The sequence below is a fragment of the Staurois parvus genome, unplaced genomic scaffold (assembly GCF_062004578.1).
Source record: "Staurois parvus isolate SC_StPar_1 unplaced genomic scaffold, SC_StPar_1.0 ptg000017l, whole genome shotgun sequence".
In the NCBI taxonomy this organism is placed as follows: Eukaryota; Metazoa; Chordata; class Amphibia; order Anura; family Ranidae; genus Staurois; species Staurois parvus.
Window position 1 is genome coordinate 14,115,488 of NW_028317813.1, and position 15,560 is coordinate 14,131,047.

The 15,560-nt window shown below is 41.3% G+C and overlaps 1 protein-coding gene across 3 annotated transcripts in view; it reads right to left on the bottom strand.

The window, feature by feature from the left end:
• DGKA (diacylglycerol kinase alpha) overlaps positions 1-15,560 on the bottom strand; it is a 261,031-nt gene that overhangs the window by 11,549 nt on the left and 233,922 nt on the right. For all 3 annotated transcript variants that reach the window (XM_089680184.1, XM_089680200.1, XM_089680192.1), the window contains 8 exons: positions 14,465-14,563; positions 12,154-12,240; positions 10,491-10,564; positions 9,605-9,679; positions 9,410-9,495; positions 6,961-7,050; positions 1,697-1,857; positions 116-180 (listed from right to left, as the gene is read on the bottom strand). In XM_089680184.1, coding sequence (XP_089536310.1) covers positions 116-180; positions 1,697-1,857; positions 6,961-7,050; positions 9,410-9,495; positions 9,605-9,679; positions 10,491-10,564; positions 12,154-12,240; positions 14,465-14,563 — 737 coding nt within the window. The remainder of the gene's footprint in view (positions 1-115; positions 181-1,696; positions 1,858-6,960; positions 7,051-9,409; positions 9,496-9,604; positions 9,680-10,490; positions 10,565-12,153; positions 12,241-14,464; positions 14,564-15,560) is intronic.

Here is a 15,560-nt window from a genome sequence, read left to right on the forward strand (position 1 = left end):
GATTGTAACATGACAAAATGTGGAAAATTTCAAGGAGTATGAATACTTTTTCAAGACACTGCATCGTTGTATCATATGTCTTCAGCACCTCTTCCTCAGTACCCCATATATTCACCTGCTGTTAAACTTCTCAGGATATTTCTCCCTCATAACATGGAAACGATGTGCAATGGAGGCATCCTGCAGGAAGGAAACATCGTAAAGACTTATGAAAGGTAAAGGTTTCCATAAAACTGATTTTTTAGTAGAAACAAAATGACTTTTTCAACAGGTTAATAATGAAAATTTCAGGGATTATTTTTTTTATAAACATTGATTTTACTTGTACTTGCTGTGTAATATAAAGTTAAATTTTGGTGTGCTCATGTCAAGCACTCTTTAAAAGATTGTGTCTATTTCCTTGTTTACAACAGAAGGAAAGCAGAACAGAATAGCTAAAAATATGCATCGCTATTCCCTCATAACTGAATACATTTATGTCTCCCTGTGAGCACCATCTGTAGAGTTAACAAATATTGGATCAAGAAAATGTGTCCAGTATAGATGTGGTTACTTGTGACCAAAGTAATCTAACTTTAGGAAAGTTAGAAACAATGATTATGAAGCACTCAGTTGGGATTTGTATTCAACGCAAAGATCATTAGCTAGATGTAGAAGTCTTTATAAAGATTTTTTTTTAAATATTTAAGATGGGATAGTTTATCTTGGGAGGATATTTGAGGGCCAGTTCACATCTCAAAAGCACTGGAACGCGGTCAGTGTTCCTGCAGGCTTCCTGTGTGATTCAGTGCTGTGTGATTTTCAGCCCATTCATTTGAATTGGCTGAAATCACCCTGGATCGCACCAAAAGTAGTACATGCACAAAAACACTCTGCAACCGGATCCCATGGTACTTAGGTACCATTTGATCCTGTGCAGGCAAACATATTGCACCGAGTGGCCCCTTACCTCCTCTACTGGGATCCCCCCCCCCCCCCACCAGCGCTCTCCACTCCTCCACCTCTCCAAGTGTCCCTCCCAGGCCAGGCTGTGTGCATCCATAGGCATACACAGTGTCTCAGCTACGTCTCCCCTCTTCACAGGAGTTTACTGACAGTAGCAGAAGCCGTTGGCCCCCACTGCTCTCAGTGAAGCCTGTGATAGTAGGAAGAGAAGAGAGCGGTGCTGCAGATGAGCACAGTGCTGAATCGAGAGAGGATTCAGGTAAGTGTTTAAGGTGGGGGGCTGGGGGGGCTGCTGTTGGAAGGTGTTGTATCTTAATGCAGAAAATGTATTAAGGTAAAACCTATTTCCTTTAAAAGTACTTTAACTGGCTTGGAGTTCATGAAAAGCTCTCTATCTGAAGTGTGTTTTCACAGGGGTTATCATTTCCTCCCATTTTTCTGTAGCCATAGAAGATGCATCTATTTTTCTTATCTACCCCTCCATTCACTACCTAATGATGGTTGGCGGCCAATTACGGTCAAGCACTTGTTTGTTGTTTCAAAGCTGCTTTAACATTTACCCCTTTTTTATGTTTTGTAGTAATATTGCCCTGAAAAGCCACTGGAGATAATGAGATTCCAAGTCACTTGAAATAATGGGAGCAAAGTTGGTATCAGGGTTAATATATACCACATTCATGTTCTATAGACGGTATGTTAAAGAATATATACACCTGTAGTATATGTAACGAGTAAAGACAGTACTGCATACCACTCCAATGGAAAAGTAGTTATTGATGATTTCATATGGGACAGGATCTCCTTTTTCGTTGGGGTTCTCAGGTATGACTTCAATATTCCATCGGTCCATTAAAAGAATAGTGCTGCTTTCAATGTCCTTTAGCACTTTAACTAGATTTTCGCCATCATACCCTGCAAATAATAAAGCCAAAAAATACGCATTGACTAACAGCTCAATGAGCATACCATACTTTATCATTCAACTAACTGTAAACTCATGGCTTTGCCACTGTAACACTTATCAATTTATCATATTTAACATACAGGTGAGACTAAGAAGTATAATAGGTATATTAAGATTATTTGCACTTACTGAAAAATGTTTTCATTGGGGGACACATGAATATAATAATTATTGGTCATTGGAGTTAAACTGACACCGTATGAAGGTTTGAACACAAAAAAAAAAAAAAAAAAAATATTAAGCCAACCCCTGTATAACCCTGCCTCCAACCTCTTGCAAGCAATATATAATAAGGCCAAAAGCACGGAAGGGTGGGACCAGGAGCGGACTGACAACTCATGGGGCCCCCGGGCAATAGGGGAACATGGGGCCCCTGTGTCCTTGCCCAAACTCAAAAAAGCCTATGAAAAAGGTACCAGGGGCATCTCATGGGGCCCCCTACTGACCCCGGGCCCTAGGGCAGTGCCCGAGTTTCCAAATGGTCAGTCCGCCCCTGGGTGGGACCTATGTCATTTAATGGGCTTTAACCACTTCAATTATTTTTTTTTTTATTTGTTAAATTTTTTTCTCTTTTTACTATTTAATTTTTCAGCACACTGTGACCAAAGCAATACAATATTACCATTACCTTTGTAATGTACAGCGCTGAGCGAACTATTGGCGCTTTATAAATACTGTATAATAATAATAATAACCATAGTAACAATGAACTACTTTGGGCAAGTGATCAGGATTTTTTTTAACACATTATCATTGCTAATACCAATGTATTTCATTGATATTTGCAGTCATTGTTACTGAATGAAATGGATTAATTCAGTCTTTTGTTGTGATTAGCTGTGATTGGGCAAAGCTGATTGTATGATACAGATGGGCTGTGATTGGCCCTTTCTACATCATGTGACTGCCTTGACCAGTCACAGCTAACAACATAATTGTATACAATGGATGGCATGACAGGAAGCCATCCATTGTATACAATTGACATGTGATCTGTTGTTATTGGTCACAGAGGTCACATGACACTGGCAACAGGTTGGTGTAGTGATATTTCATTGGCTGTGTCCCGTCGACACAGCCAGTGACAGATCACATCGCTGCGCGGCCTCGCGGTCGCGTGAGCGGCTCATTTTGACAGGACTTCATATGACGCCCAGTCACAACGGCGAGTGTCCCGCAGGGCTGTCAATTTGCTATAGGCCGGGTGGGAAGGTGTTAAGAAAAAATTTACATGAGTACAGATATCTTATTTGATTTATTGTCAATTGAAAGACACAGTAATTATTGGATGTACGTATATACAGTATGTGTCTAAAAGCAATCCAACTGGGGGTGGGCAACAGCAACCAAGATAACCAACTGATGTGAAAAACCCTACTACAAGAATATCTAAATGATCCATACCTAAACAAGGCTAGATGAAAACACAGGGAGAAATATGAAAATAGCAACCAGAAAGGAAGTGACCAAGAAAAAACCAATGTGCCAGAACAAGGTAGGTAGCCCCACCAAGGGAGGCTGCTATGAAGAGAATGAGGGACCTCAACAAAAATGTTTAGGACAATCAATCACCTAACATAAGAAAAAATCAAATGGATGAAAACTATAAAAAAAAAACATTTATATGGTAAAGGTTGAAGTGTAGTACACCAAATGTGTTACTTTGAAGAAGAGAAAGGTGGACAAGTTTTGTCCCAACCAATCAACAACCAGCAAACACCTAGGGCTTAAAGCAGAATACTTCTAATTGTTGAAATCAACAAGAGGGTAATTCATAAGACAACAACAATTTCAGCAGTAAACTGAGAAAGAGAGGCAAGCCATCAAGGCATGTAAAGCAAGAACGAGTAGGTAAATGGCGTAAAAGGAAACCCTATCTTATCTTGTCCACATCACTGGTCCCATTCAGGATCCAGGCTTTGGCGAAGGAGCCATAGGAATGGACTACAGCCCTGGACCTATATATCAACCTGCTACACTTGTTGCATCATGTGCCAAGGTAAATGCCGAACACAGGACTGAGTGCCCAGAGCAAACATTACAGTCCAGCCCTGTGACTGCAGTGTCTGGGTATGGTTCCCAAGGTGTGCTCAAGGGTCAATGATCAAGAAACTGCTAATAAGCCATGAAGGCAGTAAACGATCAGCTCTTGATAGGTGTCATTCCAAGGAGGCTATTAAATTTGTTGAAAATATTATGGGAAATTCTGATCCAAGAGGAGAGGGTGTCCATCACATATGGACACTAGCAAAAATCGGAAGCCTCCCAGAGTGGACGGGGTTGTATGGGGACATAAGGAGGCAAACCCAGCAAAGCTCTTTCCAGTGTCTAATCTCCTAAAGGTAATGGGATATAACCCTTGGTCTATGAATCGAATCCTGTGTCCTGTACTGTACGATAAAAATAATTTTTTTATGGAGCTCCTCTTTATGTCTCCAGTTGTATTTGCAAGGATTTTAAATTCCAATTCTATCAATTTTTTTTTAGTTCTTGAAACAGCTGGGAATGGGTAACAATTCTGTCATGTTTAACTGCGGTTTGTGTCTACCCTAGGGAGTTTTAGTCACTTCCTGTCCTTGTGATGCTTAGTTTATTGGGGGAGGGTGACAGGATATCTCTGGAACAGCAAGTAAGGAGACAACAATGAAACCTGGCAGACATCCTGAGCCTGCAAAGTTTTATTTCCCCCATTATTTAAACAGATTGAAAGAAATTAATCTTTGGGTCATTTTTATTACCGTATTTGCCGGCGTATAAGATGACTTTTTACCCCTTAAAAATCTTCTCAAAAGTCGGGGGTCGTCTTATACGCCGGTATACGGCATACTGACACTTTTTAGGGGGGCGGCGCGTTGCCGCCGCCGCCCCCCCCCCCTTCCCCCAATGGAAGGGACACTAAGTACAGGGGTGGGCAGCGGCTGTTTCTTACCTGGTTCCGGTCCAACGACGATCCGGTCCAGGAAGCGCGGCTGCGCCTTCAGTTCAGTCACTGGATGTTCGTGCGGCTGCTCGGCTCCGCCTCCTCACCAGTGATTGGCCACCAGAACTGTAGCTCAGGAAAGGCACACAGGCGGCCAATCACCGGCGAGGGGGTGGAGCCGAGCGGCCCCGCGAAAATCGACTGCAGGACCAGCAGGTAAGTGGTCAGTGTAGAGGTGCTGCTGCAACCACATATGCTGGCTGCAGCAGCACCATACGAGAACAGGGTCAGCAAGTGTCAGTGGGAGGAATAGTGCCCCATCATTGGTGTCACTGATACCAATGATGGAGCACTATTCCTCCCACTGATACCAATGATGGGGCACTATTCCTCCCACTGACACCAACGATGGGGCACTATTCCTCCCACTGACACCAACGATGGGGCACTATTCCTCCCCCCCACTGACACCAATGATGGGGCACTATTCCTCCCCCCCACTGACACCAACGATGGGGCACTATTCCTCCCCCCCACTGACACCAATGATGGGGCACTATTCCTCCCCCCCACTGACACCAACGATGGGGCACTATTCCTCCCCCCCACTGACATCAACGATGGGGCACTATTCCTCCCCCCCACTGACACCAACGATGGGGCACTATTCCTCCCCCCCACTGACATCAACGATGGGGCACTATTCCCCCCCCCACTGACACCAATGATGGGGCACTATTCCACCCCCCACTGACACTAATGATGGGACACCATTCCTCCCACTGACACCAATGTTGGGACACCATTCCTCCCACTGACACCAATGATGGGGCACTATTCCCCCCACTGATACCAATGATGGGGCACTATTCCCCCCACTGATACTAATGATGGGGCACTATTCCTGCCACTAATGCCAATGATGGGGCACTATTCCTGCCACTGATACCAATGATGGGGCACTATTCCTGCCACTGATACCAATGATGGGGCACTATTCCTGCCACTGGTGTGCATTGGAAGAGGGGTAGTCTTATACGGCGAGTATAGCTCAAACACTAAATTTTAGCAGGAAAAGTAGGGGGGTCGTCTTATACGCCCAGTCGTCTTATACGCCGGCAAATACGGTAGTTGTTCTTTCTCTTTTAAACATTATGGGGTTTATTTACTAAACCTGGTTGACTCAGAATCTTGGGCACCTGTGCATGGTAGCCATCAGCTTCTAACCTCAGCATGTTCAGTTAAGCTTCAGCAATAAAACCTGGAAGCTGATTGGTTTTTATGCAGAAGTGGACAAGATTCTGAGTCAACCAGGTTTAGTAAATAAACCCCTATATGTCAGGCTGGACGCTCACAAAATAGTCACGAAAAATGTCTAAAGGTTTGGACTCTTGCAGTCATTTTATGAAAATCTGCATCCCACCAGTACTTAAAATGGCCTTCAACTATTCACCTCCAAATAAATGACACTAGGTATCCCCTTTTATGCCCATTCACAGACTGGAAACTTGGGTCACCCTTAATCAGGTCTATCATACCGCATGATGTAATATAGAAGGTGAGCACAAACAGAATACTTTTAAGGCGTCAAGTCAGTTGCTATTTAAATCTACTTAAAAAAGGCACTCTGCATCCTCACAGGAAGATTTGAGAACATAGTCAGCTAGGCATAACATATTTAATAATGGGGGATTTCATACTGGCCAATAGTTATCAAAATGGCACAAGTATATTGTCAAAGGCTGGTAGATCAATGCAAACAATGCCAGATGAAATTATCTAGAGCAGGGGTGTCAAAATGGCGGCCCTCCAGCTGTTGCGTAACTACAAGTCCCATCATGCCTCTGCCTTTGGGAGTCATGTTTGTAACTGTCAGCCTTGCAATGCCTCATGGGACTTGTAGTTTGGCAACAATTGGAGGGCCGCCAGTTTGACACCCCTGATCTAGAGAATATGGTATCCACCATGTGTATTTTCTAATAACCACTCTTTTTGAGCAGTGTTGCACTTGTCATGCTGCTATGTTTTATATCCACCATGTGTACCCAAGTTCACCACAAATCTGATTCCTCCTCCACAAGGACAAGTGGCTGGGCTGTTATGTATGCAGCACTTGGCACAAAATACTCACCTCCTCCCCATCTTAGACAGCGAGCTAGGTCATTTCCAGTGCCCAGGGGCAAGACAGCTACAGGAGGCCTTTGGGGAAGATTGGCTTTATCTAAGAAAAAATAATTTTTAAGAATGTGATTGCCATTTTACAAAGCACATGAAAGAGTAAAAAAAGAAATCAGTACATTCAGCACAAATGTTTGTGTTCACAACCATCACATTTAAAGACTCTAGAAATGAGCTATATCACATACATATATACAAACGGGTCATATGCTGTACGTATTATGTAATTGTGATTCTCAGAATACATTAGGCAACCTAGGCATTTACCACACGTGCTATAAATATTCTCTAGAACTTATCCAAAGTTTATCCAAAGATCCTAACAACATATTTTGGAAAGAACTATAGAGGACTATTCTGAATAGAGTGGTGAATCCTTCTGTTCAATCAGTTTGTACACAAAAAGGGATAGCTTAAATCTGCTCTGCGAAACAGATCCTAACACATTACAATCTCATTGTACAATCTCCTTAATATTTACCATCAAGTGAGTGTAGCATAAGAGCCCACCCAATCAATATATTTTATACATAATCAGGCGAGCCCATGAAATACAGTGATGCTGTTAAAAGTAAATCAGGTTGAATAATCAGATTGCATTATTTGGATGGGGATCTATAAAAAAAAATTGTGCCAGAAACAAACCAAAGAGTAACTTAAAGTGTTACTAAACCCACAACAGTAAAATCAGTCTGTATGTGCAGTAAAGCATGCTTGTTATACTCACTGTGGAACCTAAGGGGTTAATTCTCTGCATTGTGTAAAAAGGATGTTTGATCCTGTCTTCACTGATCCTCTCCTTCTTTCACAGTCCCCAATCCATCCGCTGATAGAACAGAGCCTTGGCGGCAAGCTGCACATGCTCAGTTTGGTGTGTATTGCTAGAGGTTTTTTTTTTCTTGAGAGAGTGCATGTGATCAGCAAAGGGCCAATCAGCTCTGTCCAGACAGAGGGTCAGGCATGCTGCAGCCTCATAGTACAATCGGGAGAGAATAAAAATTCCTCCTACAAGCTTTAACCAGTGCTCTGCTGGATACTGATAGAAGTAACAAGACTGCTATATACTGCTGATGAGAAAAGATAATTAGCAGTTTATATTTACTAAAATAATTGCATTTCCATGTTCTGTGTACTATGGGAGACCAGATATAGTGAATGCAGGGTCCTGGGTTTAGTAACACTTTAAAGAATATGTTCACATTTTCAGGCAGGCTGACTGTTTGCAAGCTACAGGGCTTGTGAATGAAGTATGAGAGCACTCATCAGTTCCCTCACAGTTCTTTCAGAACTGCAAGCCATCAGCCATGGTGGCTCACGGTAGTTGTAAGTCATTCATTCACAGGAAACTGTGAATGAATGATGCAGCCAAGTGGGCGGACCCCTGAACAGCTGTGGTTTTTTTAAATTGTGATAGCAGATGCGGGGAGAAGATCCCCTGCCCAATGTCACACTGAGGGGGGATCAAGGGGTCTGGCAGCAGGAGCTGAAGCATGTTACATGTTCCACCCTAAATACGGATGGAACATATAACATGTTCCACCCTAAATACGGGTGGAACATATAACATGTTCCAAAAGGTGAACCTATAACTCCCCACCAAAATACATAAAGAAGTAATGCACAAAATCGTTATACATTTCCTTTAAAGTGATATTAAAGGCTTAATTTTTTTTTAATAACAAACATGGTATACTTATCTGCTCTACAAAAGGGTTTTACATAGAGCAGTCCCAATCTTCCTCTTCTCAAGTACCCTGTTGGTGCTCCTGGCTCCTCCCCTCTGCTGAGTGGTCCCATAGCAAGCCGCTTGCTATGGGGGCAGTCATACGTGCTCCATCCCAAGCGTGCTCCATCCCAAGCCCGCTCCCTTCTTTAGACCTCTATAAAGACACATAGAACGGGTCTTGGCCCCATCCCCGCACCCAATCCCTTCTTACTGGTTTTGACTACTGGCAAATGGCTCCTACTGCTGTCTCTCAGCCAATGAAGAGGCAGAGAGCCGGGACAGCAGCTGCTCTAGTGAACATCACTGGATCGGTATAAGGTTTGGGTAAGTATTAGAGGGGCTGAGGGGGGAGTTGCATACTGAAGGGTTTTTGCCTTCATGCATAAAATGAATAAAGCTAAAAAAACCTTTAGGCTTTGCAACTATTTTAAGTACGTTAACTGCAATATGTATCAATGCTAAATACAACCTGCCAGCTAGAATGAATAATAATGTGAATATGGCTGTAATTACTTCAAACTTGGCCTTATTGATTGACATGGGCTGCATAAGTAAAATTACTATTGTCATCAGCTACCAAATAATATTCAAGCCTTTGGATTTCAAATGTCAGAACAAAAGAATCTGTTTGGTGGTTGCAGACAAACAATCATTTAAAGCTTATTAAAGTTGTTACCAATGGCATCCAAAATCCAACCGACTGTGCCATCTCCACCACACACCAGAACCCGGTAGCTGGGAACATCCCGGAAAAAGTTGAGCCTAGAAATAAATTAAAAGGAAAAAACAGTGCTTACCACAGACAGCTGACCCAATATTTTTGGACAGTCAGTAACAAAATTACTTTGTTCCTTCCCTCAGCAGTTCTTACCCAGGTGTTGGGCCACCCTTCAGTAGGTTATAAACTTGACGGGGGTTCAACAGATACTGGAACTTGCGAAGAACTCTATAGAAAATGAGTTAAAATTAATAAAGAAGAAGTATACCAACATTGAAACGTGTCATTAAAAGTGGAATATAAAAGCTTGTCTTTGTTCAACAGGATTATTCCATGCCCATAGCCAGAAAAGTGTATATCTGCTGTAAGGAAGTAATTTACTATATACTAGAGAATGAAGGGTTAAAGCAAAACTTAATTGTAAAAGTAAAAAATTGTGAGCAGCAGGCTGTTTATTACAGAAGAGACATACCATGTACTGTATTTTCAGCAAATAAAGCATTCCTACCTGCCTGTTCAGATGTTTCTGTTGAATGTACACTGAGCTGTATTGAACAAATGCTAAGGAATAAATAAAATTACATCCTCCCGGTCTGGGCCAGTCAAGAACCCAGTGTAAGTTTTGTGACAGAGCTGCCTGAAATGACAGTGTCTGGGCCTGACAATTGGCCCATCATGCATGAGAGAGCATCTTGGGAGAAAGAGACACGGGTATTTCCTGATGGCTCCAATGAGCAAGAGAGTGGTAACAAAGCAGCAGCAGAGCATAGTGGCTCTAAATGTGCAAAGTGACAGTCTCTTTGGGCTCTGACATATATAATGTCCAAAGTTTTCTTCTATAAAATTGAAGAATACTACCAAACACTACATACGGATTATGATATGAAATCATTGTCACCCCTTACTTATAATGTGCGATGCGACCTAAAGTTTTTACTAGGTGCTGAAATAATTAAAATAAACTAATCATGCAATATATTATTTACAGTCTTGTTAAATTAAAAGAAAAACTCACCATCTTACCAGTATGAAGACTCACCTTTCACCTTGCTTTCCTCCACTTTTTGGGTTGACAAAGACAAGTAGTGGGTGTGTATCTAGTATTGGGACTATCTGCAAAAAAAATGGAACATGAACCAGAACAGGAATCCAGAAACCCAGCCACACATATGTGTACTTTATGAACACAGAGAGAGTACAGCAGAGGTCTTGGTCTTTTAAAGCAACTCTAAAGGCAGGCAGGAAGTTTTTTACCTTAATGCATTCTCTGCATTAAGGTACAAAACCTTCTGCAAGCAGACCCCTCTTATACTTACCTGAGCCCAAGCAATGTGCATGAGAGCAGAGGCTCGCCCAACTCTCTGCCTCCTTACTGACTCAGACCGCAGTGGGAGCCATTGCTCTTGCTGCTGCCAATCACAGCCAGTGAGGAGGGAGCAAGGGTGGGGTCGAGCCTTGCAATGTGTGTCTTATGGAGCATCGACCTGGGAACAGAAGAGGAGGATCGGGGCTACTCTGTAAACAACTATTGCACAGAGCAGGCAAGTATAACATGTCTGTTATTAAAGTGTTACTAAACCCACAACAGTAAAATCAGTCTGTATATGCAATAAAGCATGCTTGTTATACTCACTGTGGAACCTAAGGGTAAAAAGGATGTTTGCTCCTCTCTTCTCTGATCCTCCCCTTCTTCTACTGTCCCCAATATATCTCCTGGTAGAACAGAGGCTTGGAGGCAAGCTGCAAATGCTCAGTTTGGTGTGTATTGCTAGAGAGTTTTTTTCTTGGGTGGGTGCATGTGATCAGCAGAGGGCCAATCAGCACTGTCCAGACTGAGGGTCATTCAGCCTCACAAGGGAAAATGAAAACCCCTCCTACAAGCTTTAACCAGTGCTCTGCTGGACACTGATAGAAGTCACAAGACTGCTCTAATTGCTGATGAGAAAAGGTATTTAGCAGTTTATATTTACTAAAATATTCAGCAGAAGGCCAATCAGCACTGTCCAGACAGAGGGTCTTGCAGCCTCACAAGGGAGAATGAAATCTCCTCCTACAAGCTTTAACCAGTGCTCTGCTGGACACTGTTAGAAGTCAAAAGACTGCTCTAACTGCTGATCAGAAAAGGTATTTAGTATTTTATATTTACTAAAATAATTGCATTTCCATGTTCTGTGTACTGTGGGAGACCAGATATAGTGAATGCAGGGCCCTGGGTTTAGTAACACTTTAAGAAAAAAAAAATTAAACCTTTACAATCACTTTAAGTATAACCAATGCTGATGTGTCATATTATATAAAAAAAATCAAACATTTTCTATGATAATATAATCATTTAGGATTTTGCTGTATTTAAATAATTCTGAATATCTTTGCACAGCTTTCTGGTTATGTGAAGGTCGGACCATAGTAGTTAAGGAAGGCAGATACTGCACAGTTGCTAATTGCTATTAAAGAAAAGCTCTGCTAAGAGCTATTTACATCTAAAAGAACCATATGACCTCAATGCAATTTTAGAAATACAACCCCTCTGAAAAAAAAAACAATGAGTGATTATGGGGTAACTATGCTAGTTATGTATGTGGCACATTTTTCAAAATAATGTCATCTACTTTTAATATTTAGCCTTGTAAAGAATACTGAGGTACAGATTGGGGTGCAGTACAGTATAATGCATAAAATATTCAATTTAAGGTAATGCTCACTCGAAGTGCTTGTCCCTCTGCAGTGCTGAATATCTGGGATGTGTCCTCTGATGCAGCTATAAGGTTCTTCTGACTGTTTTGTCGTTCCTGAACATGTAAGAGAAAAACAGTGAGAAATTTCATGTGTATAAAAATATGTGGCTTACCAGAGGAAACATTTTCAGTTTAACCTATAAAATGGAAGGAAAGTAGTAATATGTTGCTGTAATATGTCGATCATCAGGTGTTCACAATTTCTGATCCAGAAGCACATAAATTACATCTGAAATATGACTGGCTCTGGTTGGATGCTAAGAGCAAAACATTAATTTTTGGTTGTTTTAAATTAAGGACATTTTCACTACCACTGCACTTTGAAATGCTTATTTAAATTAGAATGACAGAGGCCCCGCACCACCTCACTATCTCTATGAACACCATTATACAAGCTTGGGCCCAGGTCACAGCCCCAGTAGGGAATTGTTCCAGGTGGTACACCCCTGACACTCCATTATGTATAAATCTCACCCTTTGTGAATTCCTATTCTGGACCCTTCCATCTGGGTGGCTAAAGGGATCCAATATATGGCCCATATCTGTGAGAGTTGACAACCTTAACAGTAGATTTGCATTGGCCAATAACTATCTCTTCCATTTCCTCCAGCTCCGCCATGCCTATGCTGCCCAATTTGAAACCACTGTCTTGACTATACGTCATTTCGACATGGAATCTCTTCTTAGGGATGTTTCCCTGGTAAAACCCTTATCAAACATCTACAAGGACCTCCAACCTACGGTACATCATAGTTTGGATGACCTCAAACTCATTTTGGGTGGCGGAGCTGGATGATGAGGATTGAGAGGAAATCTGAGAGTATGCCTTCACTCAGTTGGTCTCTTCTAGGGACCAACAGATTCAATTCAAAATTCTTCATAAGTTCTACTTTACCCCCCATAGACTCCACAAAATCTACCCAGATTTTCCACCCACTTGTTTGTGTTGCGTTGCAGACTCAGCTGGATATTTACATATGATATGGACATGTCCCCATTTGCAGATATTTTGGTTAGGAGTCCTTCAGTTCACTACCCAATTAACCACCATATCTATACCTCAACAGGCATCCATTTGCATATTAGGGCTGGTCAACACCTTGGACCCTACCAGGGCGATTCGTACATTGTTGGTGTTACTCCTGTTCTATGCCAAGAAATCCACTGTACTGAAATGGAGAGCTTCATCTACTCCTACTCTAAACTATTGGAAGCTGCTTGCCAACTTGATTATTCCTCTTTATAAAGAAACGTATATGAATAGGGGGTGTCCACATAACTTCAACAAGATATGGGATATATGACTGGAATCCAAGGCTACCATTCTGAGCCAAGGTGACGCATCTGGTACTTTACCCTAACCCAATGACAGAATTTGCCATGGAATGCAGGCTACTGGGCAAACCTGCCCCTCTGTAATCTAGTTTAGGCCACTCCAATATTGCGTGATATGATACCCTGGTTATCTACGGCGGAGGAAGGGGACCAACAGTTCCACAATTATTATTCCACAAGTGTGACTTCCTGACCACTGAGACCACGAGGAGGTCCAGTGGTCTTTGTTTTATACCATTGCCGGGTTAGTACAATTTCTTTTTTCATACCTACCTGTCCGTTATTGGCTAATGGTGTATGGATGTGTATGTGCACATGACCCAGGCATTATTGCTCCAATAAAGTTTTGAAACTACCACACTATTGGCGTTCCCCCTTTTTTCTTGACTCTCCTGTTGGAGGGTGCAGATATACATCTTCCATTCTTGGGGTGTCTGGAACCAGAAGGGGGATCCCTGTCTATCTACCTGAGGCGAGAGGGCCTCTGGATCTGGAGATATTGCTACACCCAAGGCGGATGTTAGTGGTGGAGAGGGAGGATCCGTGTGGTCTCTGGAGCTGCATAACTGGCTGGTCTTTTGGATTATATTATACACAGGCGCATTTAAAATGTGCGGTCGGTGAGTGCGCATTTTTGCTATTTTCCAGTCACCTAATGAGGAGAAGACCTGCACATATTTGGTTTTATTGTCACAAGAAAGACTCTATGAATTTATATTAATTTTATCATATTTTAGCGCTGCACTATATATATGTATAAAGTTCCACAATTATCGGTCTTTTATCATGCCGACTACATCTTTGTTGCACAGCGTTTACAGCTATTTTTTGGAGTCTAGCTCTGTTTTGTACAGTTTTATACAACTAAAATTACAATAAACAGAGTTTAAAAAAATAAACATTAGCACGACAGATTTGGGGCACTCGCATTAGTTTTACTTACCAGAATTACTGGGTAAATGGAAGAAGGAGGCAGTATATGATCTCGTAGGATACCACCATCACACTTTAGAGATATTAAGGAAACACATTCATCATGAACCTACAGAAAATTAAAAGAACTTTTTATAAAGGCAGTAAGCCCATGTAAATATGAATTATACTTTTAAACCGAGTCAAAACATTTTCTAGCTGGACAATACTCTTGTTGTTTACCTTGTCTCTAGCAAAAAAAAAAATATGTCTCTTGTTTCTATAGTGCAGTTCTTCAAACTGTTTCCCTATTTAAAAACCTTGTAGCTTACTGGTTTGTAATGTTAGTAACGCTTATGTAACTTTTACCTTTGATAGACAATCTGAAAATGGAAAAAAGGTGATACAGAAATTATACAAGCTGTCAAGGAAAACTCTCAAAGGTTAAATTTCATATGTTTCAAGAGAAAATTAGTATCCTGTAGACTGAGCTGTATAGTATTATTGTAAAGCAGACATAAGTTAATTAACAGCTGAAACAAGAGCTACGTTGTCTGAAACAACTAAAATAAGATTTGCTGAAACCCAATACTTGTTAGGCTTATTTGATTTGTTAGAGACTTTAGTTACACTTCACTATGGCTCACTAGTTATGCTAAGTGAGTGCATTTAATCTATGATACTTGTAGGGGGCATCATAGCTATTACTCATCCTTCAATCAATATGCTTCAGCACATTAAACACACATCGATGATATATCTGCATTTCATTCTCCTCTTCAGCTACAATACATTACACAAATGAAAAGCATATCGTGGACCCATCTGTCGCTATTAATGTAAAGTATATTTTAGTAACTGCTATCTTAAATTTTAATCATTTTTTTAACTACGTACTTCCCTTGGAATGTAATAACCTTTGCAGTTCTAAGTCATAATTCAATTGTTACATAGTGACATATGTTTACCAAGTTAAGGAAGTGCACATATCAATCAAGTTTAGCCTCTTACAAACCCCAGAAGTTTTGGCCCAAAGGAAAGCAAAAGAAAAGCGCCTAATAAATGTAGACAAATTTATCATTCAGTCTTATTTTTAAAACTGAATTCAAGGCATGCATATTTTTGCA